The sequence below is a fragment of the Spinacia oleracea genome, chromosome 3 (assembly GCF_020520425.1).
Source record: "Spinacia oleracea cultivar Varoflay chromosome 3, BTI_SOV_V1, whole genome shotgun sequence".
Taxonomy (NCBI): Eukaryota; Viridiplantae; Streptophyta; class Magnoliopsida; order Caryophyllales; family Amaranthaceae; genus Spinacia; species Spinacia oleracea.
In genome coordinates, this window is record NC_079489.1 from 121,356,372 (window position 1) to 121,380,794 (window position 24,423).

General features: G+C 35.3%; 1 protein-coding gene across 4 annotated transcripts; it reads left to right on the plus strand.

Moving 5' to 3' along the window:
- Nucleotides 1-1,819: 1,819 nt before the first annotated feature.
- LOC110793430 (protein LIKE COV 2) lies at nt 1,820-16,809 on the plus strand. 4 transcript variants are annotated; one of them, XM_021998301.2, is made up of 9 exons: nt 1,946-2,082; nt 4,076-4,134; nt 4,630-4,864; nt 12,180-12,232; nt 12,320-12,429; nt 13,532-13,699; nt 14,014-14,111; nt 15,934-16,060; nt 16,434-16,809. In XM_021998301.2, the coding sequence occupies exons 3-9, from the start codon at nt 4,826-4,828 to the stop codon at nt 16,535-16,537; spliced, it is 699 nt and encodes a 232-aa protein (XP_021853993.1). In that variant the 5' UTR covers nt 1,946-2,082; nt 4,076-4,134; nt 4,630-4,825; the 3' UTR covers nt 16,538-16,809. The 4 variants fall into 4 exon arrangements, with proteins under 4 accessions (XP_021853992.1, XP_056696701.1, XP_021853993.1 ...); XM_056840723.1 differs by lacking the exon at nt 4,076-4,134 and having other exon boundaries at nt 1,938-2,082; XM_056840724.1 differs by lacking the exon at nt 4,630-4,864 and having other exon boundaries at nt 1,951-2,082.
- The last annotated feature ends 7,614 nt before the right edge of the window (nt 16,810-24,423 follow it).

The following is a 24,423-nucleotide window of genomic DNA, read 5'->3' on the forward strand; positions in this document are numbered from 1 at the left end:
TTATTTAATAATTATTAATTATTAATTATTAATTATTAATTATTAATTATTAATTATTAATTATTAATTATTAATTATTAATTATTAATTATTAATTATTAATTATTAATTATTAATTATTAATTATTAATTTTTAATTTTTAATTATTAATTATTAATTATTAATTATTAATTATTAATTATTAATTATTAATTTTTAATTATTAATTATTAATTATTAATTATTAATTATTAATTACTAATTACTAATTATTAATTACTAATTACTAATTATTAAGTACTAATTACTAATTGTTAATTATTAATTAGTAATTAGTAATTAGTAATTATTAATTAGTAATTATTAATCATTAATTGTTAATTAGTAATTATTAATTATTAATTACTAATTATTAATTATTCATTGTTAATTATTAATTATTAATTACTCCCTCCATTCCTTTTTGATCTTTCTGTTTCTATAAATGTCGTTCCTAATTGATCTTCCTGTTTTTATTTTTGGACATGACTTTTTACCATAAATTTCCTCACCATACCTTATTTAATTCATTCATATTTTCCTATTCACCCACCCAACCCCACTTTTATGATTTTTTATTACTTTAATAAAAATATCTTCTCTCTCCTTCATTTCTTTATTACTTTTCTTCATTTATTTATTATTTTCTCTTACACCCAATCATTACTTTTACACCCAAATATTACAAGATTCCATTTTCTTATTTTTCACCCAAACACCAAACAGGAAGATCATTTAGGAATGAAGGGAGTATTAATTATTAATTATTAGTTAATTATTAATTATTAGTTAATTAGTAAAAAACAAGGACAAAAAAGAAATTTAGATAGTGAAAGCCAAAAGCCAACTCCAAAAAGCTAGTGTTACTAGCTTTTCTTTTTTACCAAACATATTTTTTGGCTGTTTGACCAGATTAAAAAGCCAATAGCCAAAAGCCAACCAAAAAGCCAGCAAAAAGCCATTTGCCAAACAAGGCCAATATTTAAGTTATTTTGAGCAAGTAGCTACAAAAAATAATTACTCCCTCCGTCCCAGATTAGTTGTTACACTTTCCTTTTTCGCCCGTCCCAGATTAGTTGTTACACTTCTAAATTATGAATTACCCCACAATTATTATATTGTCTCTCTCTTCCTACTAAAACTTTTTTGGTCCCCACACCCTCTCTAATTCAATTAAAAAAAATACTCCATTAACTCTTGTCACATCTACTTTTTCAATAAAATAACAATTGATAACCAAACAACTACTTATCACCTAAAACTTTGTGCAAAGGTAAGTGTAACAACTAATTTGGGACGGATGGAGTATTTAAATAAAATATTACAGGGAGTTACAAGGTATCATAGTCCACCAAGGTATCATAGTCCACCAAGATATCATAGCTTAATTCACTTGTAACTAGAAAATTCGATGTCACAAACTTAGTTACATCACCTTGTAATTGTAGTTTACCATTGGAGTTGCTATTTTTTTTTTTTTTTGGTTCTACTATGAGGAGTTCCCACCATCTTCGGCGAGGTAATCTCATGTGGGAGTTTGCATGGGTACCTCGATGAGCAACATCCCTCCCCGTTGAAATTTTTTCCATTCCCAAGACTCGAACTCGAGACCATTGGAGTTGCTATTAAGTAGTCCATAAATAGCAGAATATTAAACCTTGGTTATAACGATAAAGTGCGTTGTTAAACACATACGCCAACAATACTAATAACAGCCTCGTGGCTAATGTTGTACAGCTGTCAAACTTTAACAGGCCTAATAATAAAGTTTATATTATCTCACTTAATGCCGAAGCAAACAAAACAGTCAACCACCTCCCCAACCCCCGCAATAATCACCACCGACGACCCACTCTCTCTCCCTTCTTCGTCCGCTTCCTCTCGCTCGCAACCAACTACACTCTTTCCAACACTCACTTCTTCCACTTCTCTCCTCCAAACAAGTTCTGTTGAAGATTTCAATGGCGGAAGAGAAGGAATCCACGTCTGTTCCGTTGAGCCAAGATGATCCCGAAGATCCTGCTAAAGCTCCTCTCACTAACTCTAATTCTTCCTCGCGCGAGGTTAGGGTTTTCTTTTTTTTCTTCCTTTCCCCCCCGCTAATTTTTTGGGGTTTGATGACGTAGATTGCATTTTTGAACTATTAGTATTGGGGAAATTGGGGGAAATTCGTTTTTGAATTGGAATCAGTACGGAACAAGGCCGTTTTCGTGTTACATTTTTGAATTTGTTTTCATTGAATTAATTGAAATTGTGTTTAGATTCTAGGTCAATTTGGAGGATAATAAACTAGTCTTTCCCTTACTTGTTTGAGTTGTTGGTTGATGATCTTTGTGTGTGGGAAGATGCGAATTGCTTTCGAGGTGGATTTGTGAGATTCTGTTTAGTGACGGGGGAATTATTCAACAATTGGTTCTAGAGAAACGGTAAAATTAATTAAAAATATACAATTATGAAATAGGTTGGTTCTGTATGGATGATTTCATTATTCTATATCATTTCCTTGTTATTGACTAAGTTAGTGGACTTGAGAATGAGAAAACTGTCCATGAAATCTCGAAGAAAGAATAAACAATTGATTTAGGAGGTCCAAGGGTTAGTTAGAAGGTAAGTGTAACTTGGTTCCGGATTCATTATTGCATTGTTTAGTTGCTGATTGTAATGATTGTGAGTTAGCTTACATGTATCATGTTTGATGATTCAACTTATTTAATAAAGCAATAAGATTAAATATTAGAAATTTACAATTAGAATTAGGAGGTTGTCACTCTTGTCAGGGTGGGACGGGATAAACCATTTTATGTAACTATAGAGCCAGAATGAAATATCATCATGCAGGACATGCACTATCCCCTATAGTTGTGTAAAATGTCAAATGTAAAGGAAGTTGTGCATGGTTGTTGTGAGAAGCTACGTCGCTTATTACTAGGCGGCTGAGCCTACTAGAGTCAAACTCAAGTATGTATCCACTTGCTAGACTTCTCCATTTTAGAGTTTATTATGTTTCTGGTCGTAGTTGACGTGTCAAGTGTTTATACCCTGGCATAAGTGTCATCAATCCTATACTAACACTTAGAGTGAAATGCAGTTACTGTAACTGTAACCACTGTAACCTTGCAAGATCTTCCAAAAGGAGAAATTAAGAGCAGAACTTTTTTGAACTTTCTCTAAAAGCCTGCCCAATTTATTTACTTCCTTGAACACCAAAGTATTACCACAAGGGGTCAGCCTCCACATTTTAGCAGCTCATTTATCTTTTAGTGTTTTCTTTTAGCTAGCACAGTGAATTAAACAATGTTCCAAACTGTGACAAAGTTGAATAAACATTGGAAATAGCACCCACCGTTACCTCCGAACGTTTGCACACAATCAGCAAAAAGGAATTCCTTCAATCAGCTGTGAATTGTGATCCACTTATGTTTCCCCCAATAACAATGTCCTCTCCGTCTCTGAGACTTATTTACTCCAATAGCCCCATCTGTTGATGGTTGTTCAAATATTTCGTTGTTGAAGAGTTTATATATTGTGGTAGGAATGTAATATTAATTTGTTGATTTTTCCATTTTGACCATCTGAAAAAAGTTTATGTGAGATCAATAAACCTCCTTGAAGAAGGCGGTATTAACAAAAAGCGAGCCGATTTATAACATCTAAAAAGTAAAGGTGAAAGTTTGGTAGCCAAAAACCGATTCGGTTCGGAGTTTTTTGTCCTATTTGGTTTGGATTGAGTTTTTAAAAAAAATTGGTTTTACGGTTTGGGTTGGACTGAAAGTTCTGAAACCGAATAAAACCAAATAATAAGTTCAAGTAATACGCCCAAATATTCACAAAAACCCTAACTCAACGACACCTCATTTTCCCCTCATTGCACATTCTCTAACCCTAACTAGTAACTCGCCTCATTTCTATTTTTTGAATCTCTGGAACTGATAGCGGCGCCTCTCTTGCTCTCCTCTCTTGTCTTTCTTTCCCACTCAAATTCGTCTACTTCTAGTCTTCTCTCATCTCTCATCTCACTGACTCACTCTCTCAATACCTGGCGGCCGCATCTTCAAGCTTCACGGCTCCTTCTGGAGTTCCGGGGAGCTTTTTCCGGCTTCATCAAAGATTCAAAGGTACAAATCTCTTACTCTTAATTTTTGTTTATTTTTCTATTTGTTTGTTTTATTTACGTGGATTTATTATTCGAAAATTCATGAGTACATTTTCTATTTATTCAATTATTTGTTCGATTGATTTGTTTTTATTTTTGTTCAATTGATTTGTTTTATTTTCTTATTTTTAGGTCATTAGTTGATCGATTTGTTAGATTTTTTGCGCGAATTAGGTCATTATTTGTTCGATTTATTTGTTTTAGTTTCTGCTCGAATTTAAGTCATTATTTGTTCGATTTATTTTTGATCGAATTAAGTCATAGTCAATTTGGTGATATTTGTTGAATTTATTGGTGATATTTGCTCGAATTTATTGGTGATTTTTGCTCGGATTTATTGGTGATATTTTTCGGGATAGATTCAATGATGTTTTGTTTGAATTTGAGTGATTTAAATTGTTCGAATTTTCTGATATTATTAAGTTATTTATGCAATGTTTTGTTGCTTTAATTCCAGTTACAATGTCTAAGCAAGTTGAAGAGGGAGTCCCGTTGGCAGGTTCTGCTTCAAGGAAGTTTTAGAAGGTCAAAAGGAAGAGGATGAATGACCGTTCAGAAGTGTGGGATCACTTTGTGAAGACAGAGGACCTCTACTGGGCTTCGAGCAACTTGGAAGTACTGTAAGATGGAATACAATTGCGACCCTAAGAAGAATGGTACGAGTTATTTGTGGGCTCACATTTCGAAGTGGCGTAAGTATCCCTACAACACACCTAAGGATTCTAAGCAAAGCATGTTGTCTTTCAATGGTAATGTTTAAACCTGGAAACTAGTGGGTTAACTTATCATAAATATGACGCTGCAAGTCTTAGGAAAACTCTTTCATTCATGATTGTTGTAGGTGAGCAGCCTTTTAAATTTGACGAGGGAATTGGTTTTAGGTACTTTTGTAGTATGGTGGAGCCTAAGTTTAATGTGTCTTAATAGTAGCAAAAGATTGTTTTACATCTTACTTGGTTTGAGAAAATGAAGGTTAAACATTAGTAAGGGCAATGCAAGTCTAGAGTTTCATTGACCGCCGATTCATGGATTTCAGTACAACAAATAACTATATATGCTTAATTATTCATTTCATAGATAATGATTGGAAATTGCAAAAACGAATTATGATTTTTGAACCATCGCTAGTCATAAGGGTGAGGAAGCTGGTAAACAAATTGAGAAATGTTTGCTTGAGGGGGAGCTTGAAAAAATATTTTGCATAACAGTAGATCTAGCTCTAATGACACTGCCATAGGAACGAGAAGGAAAATTAATGGTTGGAAAAGTGGGGTTATTAAGAGTCGTTTCATTCACATGTGTTGTATTGCACGTATAGTCAATTTGGTTGTTTTTTATGGTATGAAAACAGATAATGAGTCAAATCACTCGTGTTAGGCATGTTATGAGATTTATTAAACAATCTCCAACAAGGTTGCAAAGGTTTAAAAGGTGTATTTTGGACGAAAAAATCATTACCAAAAAGTTGTTATGCCTTGATGTGCCAACTAGATGGAACCACACATATTTGATGTTGAGTGTTGCACTTTCACTTAAGAATGCTTTTGAGAGGTATGCTGAGGAGGACCCTCGTTATACCATTGAGTTGTGTGAGAGGGAGGGGAAGGGCAACCTTGAATTTGAGGATTGGAATGATGTTAGAAAGTTTTCTGAATTTCTGCAAATCTTCTATGATCTAATCTCGTGTCTGTGTCTTTGTATGTGACTTCCAATTTATTTTTCACGAGTTTAATGTTACGGTACTTTTGAAAGAGTTGACATCAAGTGATTCAGATATGTGTCTTATGGCTTGTAAAATGATGGAAAAGTATGAGAAATATTGGGGGATCCTGATAAAATTAAGTTGCTGATTTTTTTGGTTGTTCTCGATCCTCGATATAAATTTGATTATGTTCAGTGGATGTTCACTGAAATTTATGATTTTATGATTGCGTCTGTGTTGGCAAGAAATGTGAGAGATACATTGAGTGCTTTGTTTGAGGAGTATCATATTTTGCCTCCAACTGATGTGGTTAGGGAGGAAGTATCATCAACTAAGGATGATATTCAGTCAACTACCTCACATAAGAAGGTCGAGGTTCTGAAAAGCATACTATAAGAAGCATAAGTGTGAGCTTAGTGAAGATGCAAAGATGGAGTTAGACAAGGATACGAAGGAGGATATGGAGGAGGATGATGACTTTGATATTTTGGGGTGGTGGAAGTTCAATAGTGCAAGGTTTCCTACTATGAGAAGAATGACTCGTGATGTACTTGCTGTCCCAATATCCTATTATCAATGGTGGCCTCCGAGAGTGCATTTAGCACCGGTTGAAGGGTTCTTGATAATTTTAGAAGCTCCTTAAGCCTAGTGGTTGTTCAAGGGCTTGTTTGTAATCAAAATTGGCTACTTGCAGGTCCATTCCAAGGCGTTGTGTTTGGAGGAGGTAGAGCTTCTTGAAGAAGGTAACTAATATATTTGTGTTATTTTAAACTGTTTTTTTTCTCCATTTCAGTATTTTCTTTCCATTTTCTTATCTGAATTCTTTCCATTTCAGGTTGTTCAATGTCCATCCATCACCGGAGATCTGGTAAAAATTACCTTCTTCAAGAAGTTCCACTTACTCAAACACGACGCCTTGAAATGGACCAACACGTAGCCAATTTTGATTACAAATAAGACCTTGAACAATCACCAGACGTAAGGAGCTTCTAAAATTATCAAGAACCTTTCCACCGGTGATTAATGCACTCTCGGAGGGCACTGTTAATATTGGGACATCAAGTACATCACAAGCCATTCTTCCCATAGTAGGAAACCTTGCACTATTGAATTTCAACATCCCAAAATATCAAAGTCTTCATCATCCTCCTCCAAATACTTATCTAACTCCATCTTTGCCTCTCCACTAAGCTCACACTTATGCTTCTTATACTTGCTTTTCAGAACCTCGACTTTCTTATGTGTGAGGTAGTTGGCTGAATATCATCATTAGTTGATGATACTTCCTCCCTAACCACATCGGTTGGAGGCATAATACGATACTCCTCAAACAAAGCACTCAATGTATCTCTCATATTTCTTGCCAACACAAATACAGTCATAACATCATAAATTTCAGTCTAACATCCACGGAACATAATCAATTTATATCGAGGATTGAGGACAACAACAATAAAATCAACAAGTTAATTTTCTCAGGATCCCTCCAATATTTTTTATACTTCTCCTTCATTTTACAAGCCATAAGACACATATGAATCATCATTGATGTCAACTTTTTCAAAAGTAATGCAACATTAACCAACTCATGAAGAAATAAATTGGAAGTCACATGCAAAGTTCTTATACTTCTCCTTCATTTTACAAGCCATAAGACACATATCTGAATCATCACTGATGTCAACTTTTTCAAAACTAATGCAACATTAACCAACTCATGAAGAAATAAATTGGAAGTCACATGCAAAGACACAGACACACGATTAGTAAGATCATAGAAGATTCGAAGAAATTCAGAAAACTTTCTCACACTATTCCAATCCTCAAATTCAAGGATGCCCTTCCCCTCCATCTCACACAACTCAGTGGTATAATGAGGGTCCTACTCAGCATACCTTTCAAAAGCATTCTCAAGAGAAAGTGCAACACTCAATATCAAATATGCGTAGTTCCATCTAGTTGGCACATCAAGGCATAACAACTTTTTGGTAATGATTTTTTCATCCGAAACACAATTTTTAAAACCTTACACGAGTGATTGACTCATTAACGATCTTCATACCATCAAAAACAACCTACTTGACTATATGTGCAACACAACACATGTGAATGAAACGACTCTTAATAACTCCACTTTTCCAACCATTAATTTTCCTTCTCATTCCTATGGTAGTGTCATGAGAGCTAGCATTATCTACCGTTATGCAAAATGTTTTTCAAGCTCTCCCGAAAGCAAACATGTCTCAATTTGTTTACCAACTTCCTCACCCTTATGAGTTATGACTAGCAATAGGACAAAAATTCAGAATTCGTTTTTGCAATTTCCAATCATTATCTATCATATATAGTTAATTTGTTGTACTGAAATCCATGAATCGGTGGTCAATGAAACTCTAGACTTGCATTGCCTTTACTAATGTTTAACCTTCATTTTCTCAAACCAAGTAAGATGTAAAACAATCTTTTGCTACTATTAAGACACATTAAACTTAGGCTCCACCATACTACAAAAGTACCTAAAACCAATTCCCTCGTCAAATTTAAAAGGCTGCTCACCTACAAAAGTACCTAAAACCAATTCCCTCGTCAAATTTAGGGTCGCAATTGTATTCCATCTTACAGTACTTACAAGTTGCTCGAAGCCCAGTAGAGGTCTCTGTCTTCACAAAGTGATCCCACACTTCTGAACGGTCATTCATCCTCTTCCTTTTGACCTTCTTATTTGAAGCCGCTGAAACTGTCTCCGGGACTCCCTCTTCAACTTGCTTAGACATTGTGTATGGAATTAAAACAACAAAACATTGCATAAATAATTGAATAATATCAGAAAATTCGAACAATTTAAATCACTCAAATTCGAACAAAAGTTGATTGAATCTATAATGAAAAATATCACCAATAAATTAGAGTAAAAATCACCAATAAATTCGAGCAAATATCACCAATAAGTTCAGCAAATATCAACAAATTGATTATGCCTAATTCGATCAAAAATAAATCGAACAAATAATGGCATAAATTCGAGCGGAAACTAAAACAAATAAATCGAACAAATAATGACCTAAATCGCGCAAAAAATAAAACAAATCGATCAAATAATATCCTAAAATAAGAAATTAAACAAATAAATCGAACAATAATTAAAACAAATAATTGAATAAATAGAAAATATACTCGCGGATTTTTGAATAATAAATCCACGAAAATAAAACAAACAAATAGAAAAAAAAAACAAAAATTAAGAGTAAGAGATTAGTACCTCAAATCTTTGATGAAGTCGGAAAAAGAAACGGAGAAGGAAGTTTGAAGTTGCGGCCGGGCGATATTGAGAGATTGGGCCAGTGAGATGAGAGCAGTGACGATTTTGAGTGTGAAAGACTGAAAGTTGACGAATTTGAGTGGGAGAAAAGTAGGGAGAGAGAGTAAGAGGAGAGTCAGATAGGCGTTGCTGATCAGTTCCAGAGATTCAAAGAATAGAAATGAGGGGAGTTACTAGTTAGGGTTAGAGAATGTGAAATGAGGGGTAAAATGAGGCGCCACTGAGTTAGGGTTTTTGTCAATATTTGGGCTTATTACTTGCACTTATTATTTGGGTCAGGTTAGAAGAAAAATTCTGAAGTTTTGTTTTATTCGGTTTCAGAATTTTCAGTCCAAACCAAACCGTAAAACCAATTTTTCTTATAAACTCAGTCCAAACTGAACCGAATAAAAAAACCGAACCGAATCGCTCGGTTCGGTTTTCGGTTTTTGGCTACCAACCTATCACCCTTGTTTGAAAGTGTCAAATTAAACTTCATATCTGAGATCTACATTGTTACGTCTAACGTGCATTTGATTGAATTTAATGTCTATTTCATTTCTAAATGAATACCATTTATTCGAAAAAGCAAACTATGCAACGCAACCACAAATCGAAATCTTGAAAGTTGTGAATCATGAAGAGACGAAGATTGAATGAGAAGGGAATACCGGGTACAAAAATTCAATAAAACAATGTCAATTCTACACAGAGTGAAGCTCTCTTTTAGACCTAGAATGAGAGTTTGGAAACAAAAATCCATTAAATCCATACATTGCAAAGAATCTAGATATGATGTCATTGACTCATTGAACCTTGTTCTGGAAAAAAGATTACATTGTTCAGTGGCAGAACCAAGGGGGGGCTGTTGGTTGCCATGTCCTCCCCTATGGTTTGGTTTTTGTATTAAATGTTGCAAGAAGAGTCATAATTGCATAGTAGTTGAGTTGGTATTAAGGTTAGTGTAAACTTCATTTTCTGCTTTGTGACTTGAGTTAGAACCCCCACCCCAACATCTTTTTTATTTCACGGCTTCTGGTGTCCTAACATGCTTAGTTTGATATTTATTTCATGAACTTCTTTAACTTATGTGTTATAATTTAATTTTTTAAACTTATGCTTATTCTCAATTTTAAGATTATTATGTTTTATCAAATATTCAAAGTTATTGACTAATTTATGTTGTTTCAACCTTCTTCTCAAGCTATGGTTAGGTTTCGTTTTCACCGACTCTATTTTATTATTAACCAACTAGATCTAAAAGCACGCGAAGCGTACTTTAAATTTCAAAAATATGTAAGATATATCAATTATGATTTATTAAATTCGGCCCCCCCAATTAAAGAACTCTGGTTCCGCCACTGACATTCTTAGCCTTTTGTTGGCACACTCCCCTGCTTGTTTGTAAATAGCATAGCTAGCTGTAGATTGCTTGTCGGTCTCTCGCTAAAAAACTTTGTTGGCAACTTTGTGGGCGGTTTCGGTAGGGAGGAAGGAAGCTGGTATTTGTTGTGGGGGGGGGGGGGGGGGAGATCACAGTGTTTTGAGTAGAGATGTATGTGGATTTCGTTAGGAGGGTCATGGGAGACTGAGAAGTGGAGGAGAGAGATAAATATGAAAGATGGCTGCAACGCACGATGTGGTTCTGTGTTCTCTTAATACCAATTGACAAAGAATTTTGATAGTTCTATTTTATCCGCAATTGCATGTTAAAAAATTTGCATAATTGGATGTAGATTCTCTTGAAGCCCATATCTGCTCACTATTCTTTTATAAAGCTCTGTCTTATCCCTATATTTGAGATCGTTCTTGTATGCAATGGCGGTGAGTGAGTAAAGTCAATGTGCCTAATAAAGACAAAAGTACGGAGTAATAATAAAGAATAGTGTTAATCTAGTGAACTATTCAATATTGGAGTCTCACATTAATGATAAAAATTACAAGAACTTGAAAATTGGCAATTGGTATTTTATGAGGGTCAAGGAATAGAAATTTTACAGACTGTTCCTCTAATGAGGAATTGAGGATCACAGTGTTTTGAGTAGAGATGTATGTAGATTTCGTTAGGAGGGTCATGAGAGACTGAGAAGTGGAGGAGAGAGATAAATATGAAAGATGGCTGCAACGCACGATTTGGTTCTGTGTTCTCTAATACCAGTTGCCAAAGAATTTTGATAGTTCTATTTTATCCGCAATTGCATGTTAAAAAATTTGCATAATTGGATGTAGATTCTCTTGAAGCCCACATCTGCTCACTATTCTTTTATAAAGCTCTGTCTTATCCCTATATTTGAGATCGTTCTTGTATGCAATGGCGGTGAGTGAGTAAAGTCAATGTGCCTAATAAAGACTAAGGTACGGAGTAATAATAAAGAATAGTGTTAATCTAGTGAACTATTCAATATTGGAGTCTCACATTAGTGATAAAAATTACAAGAACTTGAAAATTGGCAATTGGTATTTTATGAGGGTCAAGGAAAAGAAATTTTACAGACTGTTCCTCTAATGAGGAATTGAGGATACAACCTCTCTTTGTTACCAGTTTTAATTCAAGAACCTGTATATACTCTTGTATGTTTGTGGAAAAACAAGGCTTGAGAAAAAAGATGTTAAATTTTGATTAGTTTATCTTTCTCTTTAGATGAAGTATATGTCTTCCTTGTTTTCTTCCTAATGTTTGTGAAAATGCTAAAACTGCTGCTATTTTTGGTATTTCCATTCTGCAACTCTTCAATGTGCACCTGCATAGAATTTATCTGTCCAACTTTGCTTGTCGTCTCGACGTCTCCTCTTTGTTTTTTCTGTACTTGCATACAAGGATCTTGGTATTATGGAGGTGAGATCCTACCTTGTTTATGGTATGGATAAGTTTGAGTCCAAATCCTTCTGCTTCTTTGACTGATGAAGGGTCGGGCATCTACGTCTGACCTCCAGCGAACGGAAGAACCAATACTAGTTTATTGGTCTATTTCTTCCCTCATACTAACACAAGTCTTTTTTTTGCCAGGCTTGCTGTTATTTCCTCCAGAGTTGGGTTTCTAAAAAGTTCATGACTGGATGGTAATTAGCTCTGGTTGTGTTGCAAATTTTTTGGCCTTGCTTTTGAAGTATTTTGCTAATATTTTTGCATTGGACTTGAAATTGCAGCGTAGTGCTCTTCCCTGTTGCAGTCACCTTCTTCATTACTTGGTGGTTTATTCAGTTCGTAGATGGTTTCTTCAGTCCTCTGTATGAGAGCCTCGGGATTGACATATTTGGTAAGTTCTACTCCTTCCGTCCCAAAATTATAGTCCTGTTTTTTAAATCGGGCGTCCCAATATTATAGTCTTGTTTCTAATTTTGGCTATTAAGGTCCCCACTTTCCCATGTCCTAAATTAATTAAAAATGCATTTAAAACCCCACCCATGTACTATATTCCATTTTGCCATGTACTATATTCTCTTTCCCATGTACTTTATTCCACTTTTCCATCCAACTCAATCATCCTTTGTACTTTATTCCACTTTTTCATGTACTATATTCTATTTTTCTTAAAATTCGTGTTTTTGGTCAAACGGGACTATAATTATGGGACGGAGATAGAAAAAAGTAAGGAATTGACTTATGTAATAGAGTTGATCCACTAAGACTAAGGTATTGAGCGGCGGTGTAGGAGGGAGTATTATTTATACTTTTTACTTTTTTTCATGTGTTATTTTACTTGTCCTTGTGTGACCTTTTTCTGGTTGGAGGAGCGGGGGCAGAAAGAGAAGAAATACTTTTGATCTGGGAAGATGACTAAATTTTGTAATTGAGAAGAGGAATGCTGTCAGATAGAGTAGCATTGTCTTTGTTGTTTCATTTTTCGCTATGAAACTCTAGAGCAACTTCTACATTTCCTGCTTTGTCAAGGACTAAGGTATGCTCGAGGAAAGGTAGCTGTTAAGCATGAGAGAATTAAAAGGGTGGACTAGAATTAAAAGGGTGGAGTACTAGATAAGTTAATAGGTTGAGAATCTTAAGATGTCTGTTTTCAGACACCTACATACACCACTTCTATCCTGAAGTGTTATATTTATACTGCTATGTTCAGGGGCTCAAAGTTACTTCCTCAGTTTCCTTAAAATTGCAACAATTTGACTCTTGCACTATTCATACAGTAACTTTGTCCTCATGTTTTAATAATACATCCTACGTTCTTTTTTAGTTATCACGTTTTGACTTTAGACACTATTCGCATACATTAGTTTTGTTAAGAAGATAATTTTGTGTTGAATGGACTCCTTTGTTGGAAATAGAAACGTATATGCCATAGTCCAATTTAAGATGTGAATTATCCTTGATAAATGACTTTTTTCCCCTGGCTTTTTTGGCTGCAGGACTAGGTTTCATCACGTCGTTATTGTTTGTTTTTCTTGTTGGTGTTTTTGTTTCCTCTTGGATGGGTGCCACTGTTTTCTGGCTCGGAGAATGGCTGATAAAAAGGATGCCTTTTGTTAGACATATATATTCAGCCTCTAAACAAATTAGCTCTGCAATTTCACCAGGTAATACTTGATTTTAAGGACATCTTGACTTCCTGTTACCCTTGCACACATACGTGCCCATAGTTCTTGGTGTGTTGCAGCAAGAAAATTCATGCATTTGTTATAGCTTTCATATTTGTTTCTCAAGTACCATTGACTGTAGTTTTACCATGGTAGAAACTTACACCTCCTATGTGAATGGTTTCAAATGGCTATTGAATGTATTGCACTTGGGAGCTTAACAAGTTAAACAAACTTAAGCTGTAGATGTTTTCTCATAATTTCGTTTATGCTTATGTTTTTGGTGTTAAAGCTGTCCGAATGCTTTTGAACAGATCAAAACACGACGGCTTTTAAAGAGGTAGCAATAATTCGTCATCCTCGTGAAGGCGAATACGCTTTTGGCTTTATCACATCATCTGTCACTCTGCAGGTACGTGTGGCGCACTTGTGCATTTTGTGTCTATACACACTGGCACACACACTAGCATGGATAATGATTCGTGAATCATTTGCTTGGAGACAAAGGCAATGTTGATTTGTGAATCATTCGCTATAGTTCTGTTACGATGAGTTTGGACACCCCAGGCATTTCATGTCTATACACATGCATACTTATGCTTGGAGATAGGCAATGTTAGTTTATTAATTGATCGCTTATGTATTGTTGTAATGGTTCTGTAAAGTTGTGCATTCTTTTCTACCCGCATACGCTCATGCGTCTTACTTGGAGACAAGGCAATGCTGATGGCTGAAGTCTTGATATAATCATTTTACGCGTTCATTTTTTCCCCATCTACATGCATGTTGATTGCATGTACACTTCGGTGGAGATGAAGGCAATTGTTTGCTATCTGATTGTTTCAGTACTTTGCCCTTACTGTAACCTTCACATTTTTTAGATACACTCTGCAACTTGCTGACTATCTTTGTTCACCAGTCAACGTTTATGCTTGTCTTGATGTTTCTTGCTGACTTCTTAGTGAAAGAAAATGTTGCTAGTCTAGTGGTTGAAGATGGCCAACACTTCCATGAAGCCTTAATGTTTGATTTTGTTGGCGATGATAAGTGGTTGAGATTTTTAAAAGTGGTATTTTGAGTGAAATATTAGACCATCTCGATATAGATTTCTTTGCTGGTTATGGAGCTTTCTAAATGCAATGTTGGAAGGTAATTATTCTGTTTGGGTTGTTTAGTAGACAGGGTGTCTGACCGGAGAAGATAAAAATAAAAATAAAATATGACGACATCTACCAAAGAGGCTGACAGGAGGATTTATCATGTTAATGGATTAGGCAACGTGGTTGGTAAGCAGAGAAATCAGTGATGGTAGTTAGCCACGACTTGCCACTGCCAGTGTTCTTAGGCTGATTGGGAGTAAACATGTTCTTAGTTTCTTACCTTGCACAACACTGTAACCTGTGCTCAGATAAAAGAAGCATCAATCATCTAAATGTGTATGTGGTTGCATTTTACACCTCTAGGGATCAATCATAATGGTTGAAAAAATTGTTAGACGAAATGACAGGAAAACTAGTTAAACTACTGCACTTGCCCTCTAAATTCTCTACTGCTGAAGTAGGAGAGAAGTGGCAAAACAGATGAGAAGAAAAGCTATGTACTCCTTATACATTATTGCTGCTGCTTCTTCCACCATGTGTTGAAGTGCTTTGCCTGCCATTTATCCACTTAGTAATTTAGAATCAGGGTAACGTTAGGTGATTATGGAGCGAGTATAAGGCCTTTCTTTTTTATTATGGCTTCAACTTACTGCCTTTTCTAAGGTAATGATCTGGAGGAGTTATAGTAGTTGCCTCTCTGATATATTTTCACTCTAAAAAATGGATCATTTCTTTGTACACCTTTAACTGGCTCTTGCCGTTGCGTGCAAAAGAATATTAAGGATAGGCGCTTTACTGCGGAGAAGGCCGAAGCAAATTTGCTTTAGGATCTCTTTGTTGATTAAGCACAAGGTCTGTTGTGGACGGCTTGTCCCCTTGTATTAAACTTCTTTACCTTGCCTCAGAATAAAAAAAGAAACTTCTGTAAAGGGAGAGTGGGCAGGATTGAAGGGACACCTGAGATTTGGAGTGTGTTGGTAGGTTGACTAGCAGAGGGTTTGGGGCCTTGAGAGGGTTCGAGAAGGGAAATTCTACAGATTGCCCACTTACTATTTTGAGTTGTTAAATGACCTTCTTTCCTTGAGTTGTTGACAATATATGGCACTCAATTTGATGATTTATTGCTCATTGCAGAGGGATGATGGTGATGAAGAGTTATGTAGTGTGTATGTCCCAACCAACCATCTTTATATTGGAGACATCTTTCTGGTCAATTCCAAGGATGTCATCAGACCAAATCTCTCAATTCGTGAAGGCATAGGTTTGCTATCTGTTTCCCTTTCTTGCCTGTTTATATTTTGTGTATGTTTGGTACAGAAAATACATGGTGAAACCGGCAAACAACAGTCATTTTTGCACTCTGAATATTAATTTTATTCTTTTGACATATCAAGCCCTAGAAAGGGCTACTAATTGAGATCTTTAGGTTTAGAGGGGGGAAAAATGGAATGGATTTAAAAGAAATAGATTATTCACCCTCCTCCTTTGATCTTTTTAAAATGTTAATCTGCATCTCAGTTATTTGAATACAAGGAACAGATAATTCACATAATCACATGTCTTCTTGCTTGTACTTTGGTTTTGGACTCCTTTTTGTTAGCTCGTGTATTTACGCACTGTTTTCCTTTTCTCAGAGATAATTGTTTCAGGGGGCATGACGATGCCACAAGTCATATCACCTGTAGAAAGAACAATGCGACAAAGTGATAGAATCCCTCTGAATCGATTGACAACTTAATATCAAAGAATAGGGATGTTTGTCTTACAAGTCTTGCGATGTCTGATTACTAATATGTGAAGAAAATAGATTGCTTGCAGATAGTACCAAAAGAGATTTGCTGTGTATGCACTTCAATATTCCTTATTTGTTTCTATTCGTTTGTGGTGTGTATACCGTCGTGCCTGTTGTATTGACCTTTGTACCTGTAGTGTATAGGAAACTTGTAAAGGTAAGGGTTAGGGATTTTGATGGTATTCAAGTGCTTCAATCAATTTCATTAAAACGGTGTATCCTAAATTATTCCACGAGAAATACTATGTACTCAGAAATCAGGTTAATAGTTTGCACAAATCTATTTACAAAGAAATTTCTGGTAAATATGAAAACGCTGATGCGGAGCCCAAACGCTGGGCACCATTCAAGGTTTGGCTCTTTCTTGATTGTAAGTGTGTTTAGGATGGCAATGGCGTTTACTTTCCATGCCCAGGAAAATGTGCTAAACTGCTCCATGATAAAAGTTTCTTCAACAACTTCGAGTAAATGACAAAAGGTACACAGATGTTATAATAGTCTTTTCTCAAAATTATTTCCTAATTTATTTAAGTAAATAAAATAAGAAAATATATTGTCGATTAAGTTATTACTTTATACTAAAATAGACACCATGAATGACACGTGTCACTTCCTGCTGCAAAATTTTTCCGTCAAAAATCATTTTCCTGAAAAAAAATATGTTTTTTGTTCTCTATCCTTTTTTGGGACTAACGCTTTGTTGTTGTTGTTGTTGTTGTTGTTGTTGATGTTGATGTTGTTGTATCCTTATAAACTATTTATGTATGGAATATTAGTTTATAATTATGTGATAATAGATACTAGGCAATAATAATTTTGCTAAATATTTTTTGGTAATTATAGTCAAAACGGTATATCAATTATGGAAAACATATTCTACAAACTTTTGTATAAGACGGTCTTTCCTGTGAGACCGCATTGATGACACTCAAAATGCCATGTACTCACGCTGACGTCAGCAATATATACTCATTTTTTTTCATATTCCAAACCCTAATTCATTTCTCTGCCTCCCTCCTAAACTCTTCCCTCTCTCTCTCCTAACCCTCTGCCTTTCTCTCTCCTAACACTCTGCCTCTCCCTCCTCTCCGCGGAAGAGCTGGAATGTGGCCGTTTTCGGCGACGTTGAAACGCGGAGATGGCCGTTTTCGACGACGTTGAAGCGCGGAGAGGTGGCGTGTGGCCGTTTTCGGCGACGTTGAAGCGCGTAAGACGGTTGATTCGGCGAGGAAGGCGGCGGCGTTGTCGCTAAATGAGGTAATTATTCCATATCACTCCTCCTTTCTTCAATTCTGTTAGGTTTTTGAATTTTCAATTCTTTTTTTTTAGATTAATTTTTTAGATTTTACATTACGGATTTTAAATTTTTCGATTTCTTTTGTAGATCTGAGACTTTGAGAGGAGGTGGCGGCGCCGCCGGGAATTACTTTACTGGAGGTGGAGGTGTCGTCGATGATAGAGGCAACATAGGCGGATAATTAGGTTTTGGATGATTGATGCTTTGTTAACGTTTCCCGTCGCTACAACTCCTCGCCGCCGTCGTCGCACTCGCTACAACTCTTCGAAGGAGAAGGTGAAGGTGGATGCGACATTGGCTGCAGCGGTACAAAGGTGAAGGTGGATACGGCGGTGGCTATATGTCAAAGAAGAGCGCAACACTATCAAGGCACACACCAACCTTTACCCTCGCCACTGGCCTGGTGGTCGTTGGTGGCAGAAACCTCCTGCTCATGTTGTTGTTCGATGTTGTTGATAGCTGGTGGCGTGTTTGTTGTGTTTGTTTGTTTGATTCGTTTTAATTGAGAATAATTTTGGTTTAGTCATGATGATTCCGTTTTAGTTAAGAATATTGTTGTTTTAGTTATATTTTAATTCGTCTTAGTTAAGGTTTTTTGAGTTTTAGTTACGTATTTTTTAGTTTTTATTCAGGCCTTTATTATGATTATTCGAGTTTCAGTTATGATTTCACGAGTTTAAGTTACGATTTTCTTGGTTTTAGTTAAGATTTTCTGAGTTTTAGTTATGCATTTTTTAGTTTCAGATAACGAATTTCAGAGTTTTATTTAAAATACAAAATTTTAAGCATTGAAACCAATTAGTTAAGCAATTGAATCTATTAGTTAAAAAATGAAGCTAATAAGTTAAGCTTTGGAACCAATTAGTTAAATAATGTAATAAATTAGTTAAGTAATGTAACATATTAGTTAAACCATGCAACCAACTAGTGAAGCACTGGATTTAATTAAGTTAACCACTGGAACTAATTAGTTAAGTTTGAGATTCAATTAGTTAAGCAACGAAACTAACTAGTTATGCAACGAAACCAATTAGTTAAGCAATTAAATCAATTAGTTAAGCATTGCAACTAATTAGTTAAGATTTTATGATTTTTAGTTAATAATAAGTTTGTTTAAAATTAATAACTATTCGACTCATAAGTTTAACTATTTATTTTTATACCTTAACTATTTTGTTATTCAATTAGTTATGATTTTATTACTTTTAGTTATGTTTTACACTAGTTTAGTTAGTACCAAAAAAAATTGAAAATTTTAATTTCGAAAAAAAGTTCGATTCGAAAAAAAATTAAGCCTGAAACCCAATTAGTTAAGCTTGAAGTCCAATTAGTTAAGCCTGGAAAAAAAAATTCCAAAAAAAACAAAAAATTCAAAAAATTTTTTTCATTTTTTTTTAAAAAAATGTACATGCTGACGTCAGCATGACGTCAGCACATGCGCCAATGCGCTTGCCAACAAACTGCCAACAAGGCGGTCTTTCCTGTGAGGCGGTCTCACACAAAAGTTTCTCAACATATTCACTCGATATGTTGGTCACATTTGCAAATTACACACATATAATAGCATATTAGATGAATTAATTTAAATGATTATATTCAAAACTTTATAATTATGCAGTAGTTTGGGCCTTTGGGGATGTTCAGTTAAATATTTTGTAAAAAAATTGTTCATAATCCGTGCGTGCACGAGATCTAATCTAGTTATCTATATATTGGTGTAACACCCTAAAAATTCCTTGCTTTTTATAAAACATTTTTCCACTTAATTAAAATAAGAAATTACCAAGATATTACCGCCAACGTGATAACGGCCAAGGCTATTTACCAGAATTACGCAACGGAATATAACTAACTTTCAAACATATAAATAGTTAATGGCCTCCATACAAATCGGAACCATTACGACCCAAACCAAAATACTTTAAAATCCATTAACTAACAATTAAAATAGTTTATGTAGTCATGACTGGAAAATAATAGAGTTTATAAATGCGGAAGAGAAAACAACTCTCAAACTCAATCCCATGCACGATAACTTTTCCCGCAAGTTATCTCTACAAACATGTTATTAAAAATCTACTCCCCAACAACGCAAATACAATGATGGATCATCATAGGGTCATTAAGGCAAAGACCATGACCAAAGGAAACATGAATCACGAAGTCAGCGAAAGCTGAGTACGAACAAGCTAGAATGAAATCCTAGTCTAACATGCTTTACTCAAACAATATAATAATCCACATACAAAAGCCATTTAATAACAACTAATCATGGAGACAAGACTCAACACTTGACACGACTCTTGACTCACAGCTTAAATAAGAATTAGCTTCGAACGGGTAAAAGAAAGTATCCATAAAAGGAAGGGCGTTGGGAGCCCACCAAACACCAAAATAATAAATAAATGTCGGGCCATACTGACGAAATTCCCGCGCTTAAAAGAAAGAATGAAACAACGTCTTGTATCATTCAAGGAGTACAAGTTTTCCGGCAAGACTCTCCCCATTGTTCATACTCGAGGTATATACGTTCCAAGAGTTTTGAAGCTCGTTCTGGTTGCACTTTACGTTAATTAATATTTTATGCACAAGGTGACTCAAGACACAACAACAAGACATAAAATACAAGCAACCAAACAATGACATTTCATTTTAATCCTTTAGGACTTGTGATCAAACACAGGACTCAAGTGATATTACTCCCATTGTTCATTCTCAATATACTATTGAGATAACCCGACATTGCCAGTTAACAATGAAGGAAATAATGCCCTTGGTCCAAGAATGCATTTAATGTTAAGTCTAATAAATGCGGTTCAGTATTAATTAACAAGTTAATAATTCAGTGAGATCAAGTGAGCTGAATGCCTAGCTAGAGGCCGCTTCAGTTCAAGTGGAATTAATGATATTAATCCACAGCTTACTCTTGACTGAACCCGTAGGGTCACACAAATAGTACGTAAACGGATCAAGTATTTAATGGCATTAAATACTCCATCTATGTATATTCGGAATCGACGGATCTTGGTTTCAGTGGGAGCTGAGATCGTCAAAGGCAAGAAATGAATACTCCGGAAACGATGATATTGCCGGAAACGGAAATATGGATTGTATCGGAAATATAAATATTATCCAAGTCGTAGATGTTGCCGGAAACGGAAACATGGCACGTATCGGAAAATATTATTGGAAATGGAAATATTGCCGGAATCGGAAATATTACCGGAAACGGAAATATTGTCAGAATCGGAATTATTATCGGAATCGGAAAATAATTATGGAAATGGAAATATTAAATATTTGTTCGAAACGGAAATTAATTCCAGAATCGGAAATATTAAATATTGTTCGTATCGGAAATGAATTCCGGAATCGGAAATTTAATCGGAAGCGTATCGTACGAATTAACATCGGACGAGACTTGCTAGACGAAGGCCCAGCACGAAGCCAGGCCCTCGCCGAGCAAGCCACACGCTTCAACACACACGCCAAAGCTTCGCCAGGCCCAGCGCAAGGCCAGGCCCAACAAGGCATGGCGCGCGCGGAACAAGTGGGCTGCGAGCAAGAGCAGCTCGCGTGGGCCGCAAGGCTTGCGCGGGCTGTGCTCGTGTTCGTGCTCGTGTGCGGTTGTGTGCAATACGAATCCTAAAGCTCTTAGAATTCGTTCTATGATTAAATCCTAATCCTAGTAGATAGAATTTATTTAATAGAGTCATAACAGGATTCTAATTAAACTAAATTGGTTTTCTAATAGGATTCTAAATATGTGCCTAGGGTCACAAATTTGTATATAAGTTTCAAGTATTCAAAACTAGGATTTTTAAGCAGAAAAATCAGCCATATTACTTGCCCTATTAGCCGAAAATTTATAGAACCTTAAGGGCGATTTTAGTTGGTCAATCTTAAGGCGGATCCGGACGTGCTGTGGACTATCTACGGAGGGACGACACTTGGAGTCCTAAAGACTTGTTCTTGTTCGGTTCGAGCGCAGCTAGGGAGGGCACGCTACAAAGTGTATGCATCTAAATTATGCTATATGATTATATGCAATTAATATGTATCCTGGCATCTAGGTTTTTCCGTATGATTTATGTTTTTCATATGTATCATAACCTAACAGTGGTATCACGAGCCTATTATTATTTGCATAATCTATAAATTGCTTAACATGGTTAAATTTTACAAATTTGCAAAGAATTAAAAGGGGTGATTAATTTTCGTAATTGTTAATTAATTACAAATTGCGTTTATTTAATTAATATGTACGCAATTTTTCGGCAGTTTCTTCATTACCCAACGAAATTGAGTGATTTTTGTGTCAATTCCGCATGTAAAAGGCATTCTAAAATTTTGACAAAATAACTATTTTTCGGCCGAACCCAGAATTCCCAAATTCGAAGCCTAACTATGACTTTTCGGAGGTTTTAGTTTTTCGAACGTAAAAGTTTGTAGATTTAAGATGTTAAATTGAATATTTGCGATTCTTGTTGATAAATCTTGAATTTTTGATTGACCTACTGTATATGTTTAACAAATTTGAATGCCTAGACTTGTTAATTATACAACCTAATTTGTAATTATAATTAATTTGTTGAAATTCGAATAATTTAGAATTGATTTGATTTTCATAATTAATTAATGATTTAATTAGGTACCCATGATTAAAAACCACCATAAAAATTGTTAATTTATGATAAATGTTAAATTTTTATGACCTAGATTTGAATCCATGTTAATCGGAAATTAATTGATTAATAAATTTTCGATTTTTCGCCCTAAAATTATGAAAATAATATGATTTATTAATTTGTCATTAATCTTAAATTAAAAGTTTTAATTTTATAAAATTCGCTCATAAATGTTGCACGCACAAAGCAATGGAAGCTACGTGTTACCCTTAAGGGGTGTTGTATAGTGCGGGCAAGCGACGACGAGCAAGGGGGCTCGTCGCCCATGCGGTACGAATGCAGCGAGCAACGAGCATGGCATGCACAAGGCAATGGCTGCCTAGGGGATGTGTAATACGCGTGTGGGGCGATGGGCAAGCAAGTGCAACGAGCAAGGCAAGCACGCGTGGGCAGCGATGGATGCTGCGCCACAACGTGCGTTGCCTCGCCCAGCAGCACGCCAAGGCAGTAGCCAAGGCAGCGACAAGCGCAGCACAACGTGCACGCGGGCAGCGTTGGCTGGCTTGTCCAGCAAGCGTTGCCCAACAACGCGCCAAGGCGATGGGCTAGTAGGCTGCGCGCAAGCGTGGCTCGCTGGGCCTGACGCATTGGTGCGTTGTTGCTTCGGCTTTGCGGTACGATCAATCGAGTGACAAGGGGTTTGTTGCTTGTTGGACTTGACGAGACATGGGCGCAAGCCCATGGCCTTGTCTTGACCCGATTGGTTCGTTTTAATTTTAATTTGAAAATTTCAGTTCGGAAATAATTTTAATTAACTTTAAAATTAATAATTTAAATTATTTTCTCGGATTTTAATTTTGAATATTATAATTATTATAAAATTTTAATTTATACTAATTATTTTACTAAAATTCAACCTTGAATTAATTTAAATTCGTTTAATTCAACTGAAAATAAATTAATTGGATTCGATTATAATTTTATATGAGCTTTAAATTTTAATTAAATTTGTATGTTTCCGGTTAGACTAGAAATACGTTTTTATGTTTAAAATTAGTAAAGTATATAAAGTTATTGGTTTAAGTGGGAGCCTTTAGTCATAAAATCTTGATTAGGTCTACAAATCCTTTAAGGTTAAACAACTTGATTAGAAATAATAAGGACCGAATAATTGGTAGATTATTGGTGCCCTTGATTAATTGCTGCAAATATTTATGTGATGCATAACGTGTTTTATTAACCAGCTATATGGGCCATTCATGATAATGAATGGGTGAATGGTATATATTGTATATGTACTGTTTTGCATGTTATGAAGTGACTAGTATGACCCAAATAGGATAGAAAATATGGTCTGCGTACCATTAATTTGAATGTAATTGGTCTAATGCACCAAAGTTTATTTTTCAATTCAAATATGGTCTGCGTACCATCAAATAGTTGTAATTAGTTTAATTATTGCTTATCCTATTTGAAGAAAATGGCGCCTCCCATGGTGAAATTCAAGACGGAGTTTCCAATCAATTTTCAAGACGGACTTTGAAGTTGAAGCTTCAAGATGAAGTCGGGCCATACTAGATCACATTTATCTTATGCATGCTTTAAGTTATTTATTGCTTTAAATATGTCTTAATTATGCATGAGATTATGGCTTTATTATGTTGCATGATTAAGGATTTTAGTTCACTTAAAATCTAACCAACATAGTAAGAGCCTTAAGTTCCAAACTTAAAAATTGAGTTAAAAGGTACCATGCCAAAATAACACTTACTTGGATAACCTTTACATCAATCTAGTAATAGTTTTACGCTCAGCGAGGTGTTACTTATTGATCCTAAAGGGGTAAGGTACACAAATAATTGTGAGTACATGTTAGTTTTGGTGAAACTCAACGATATAAGTAAGGA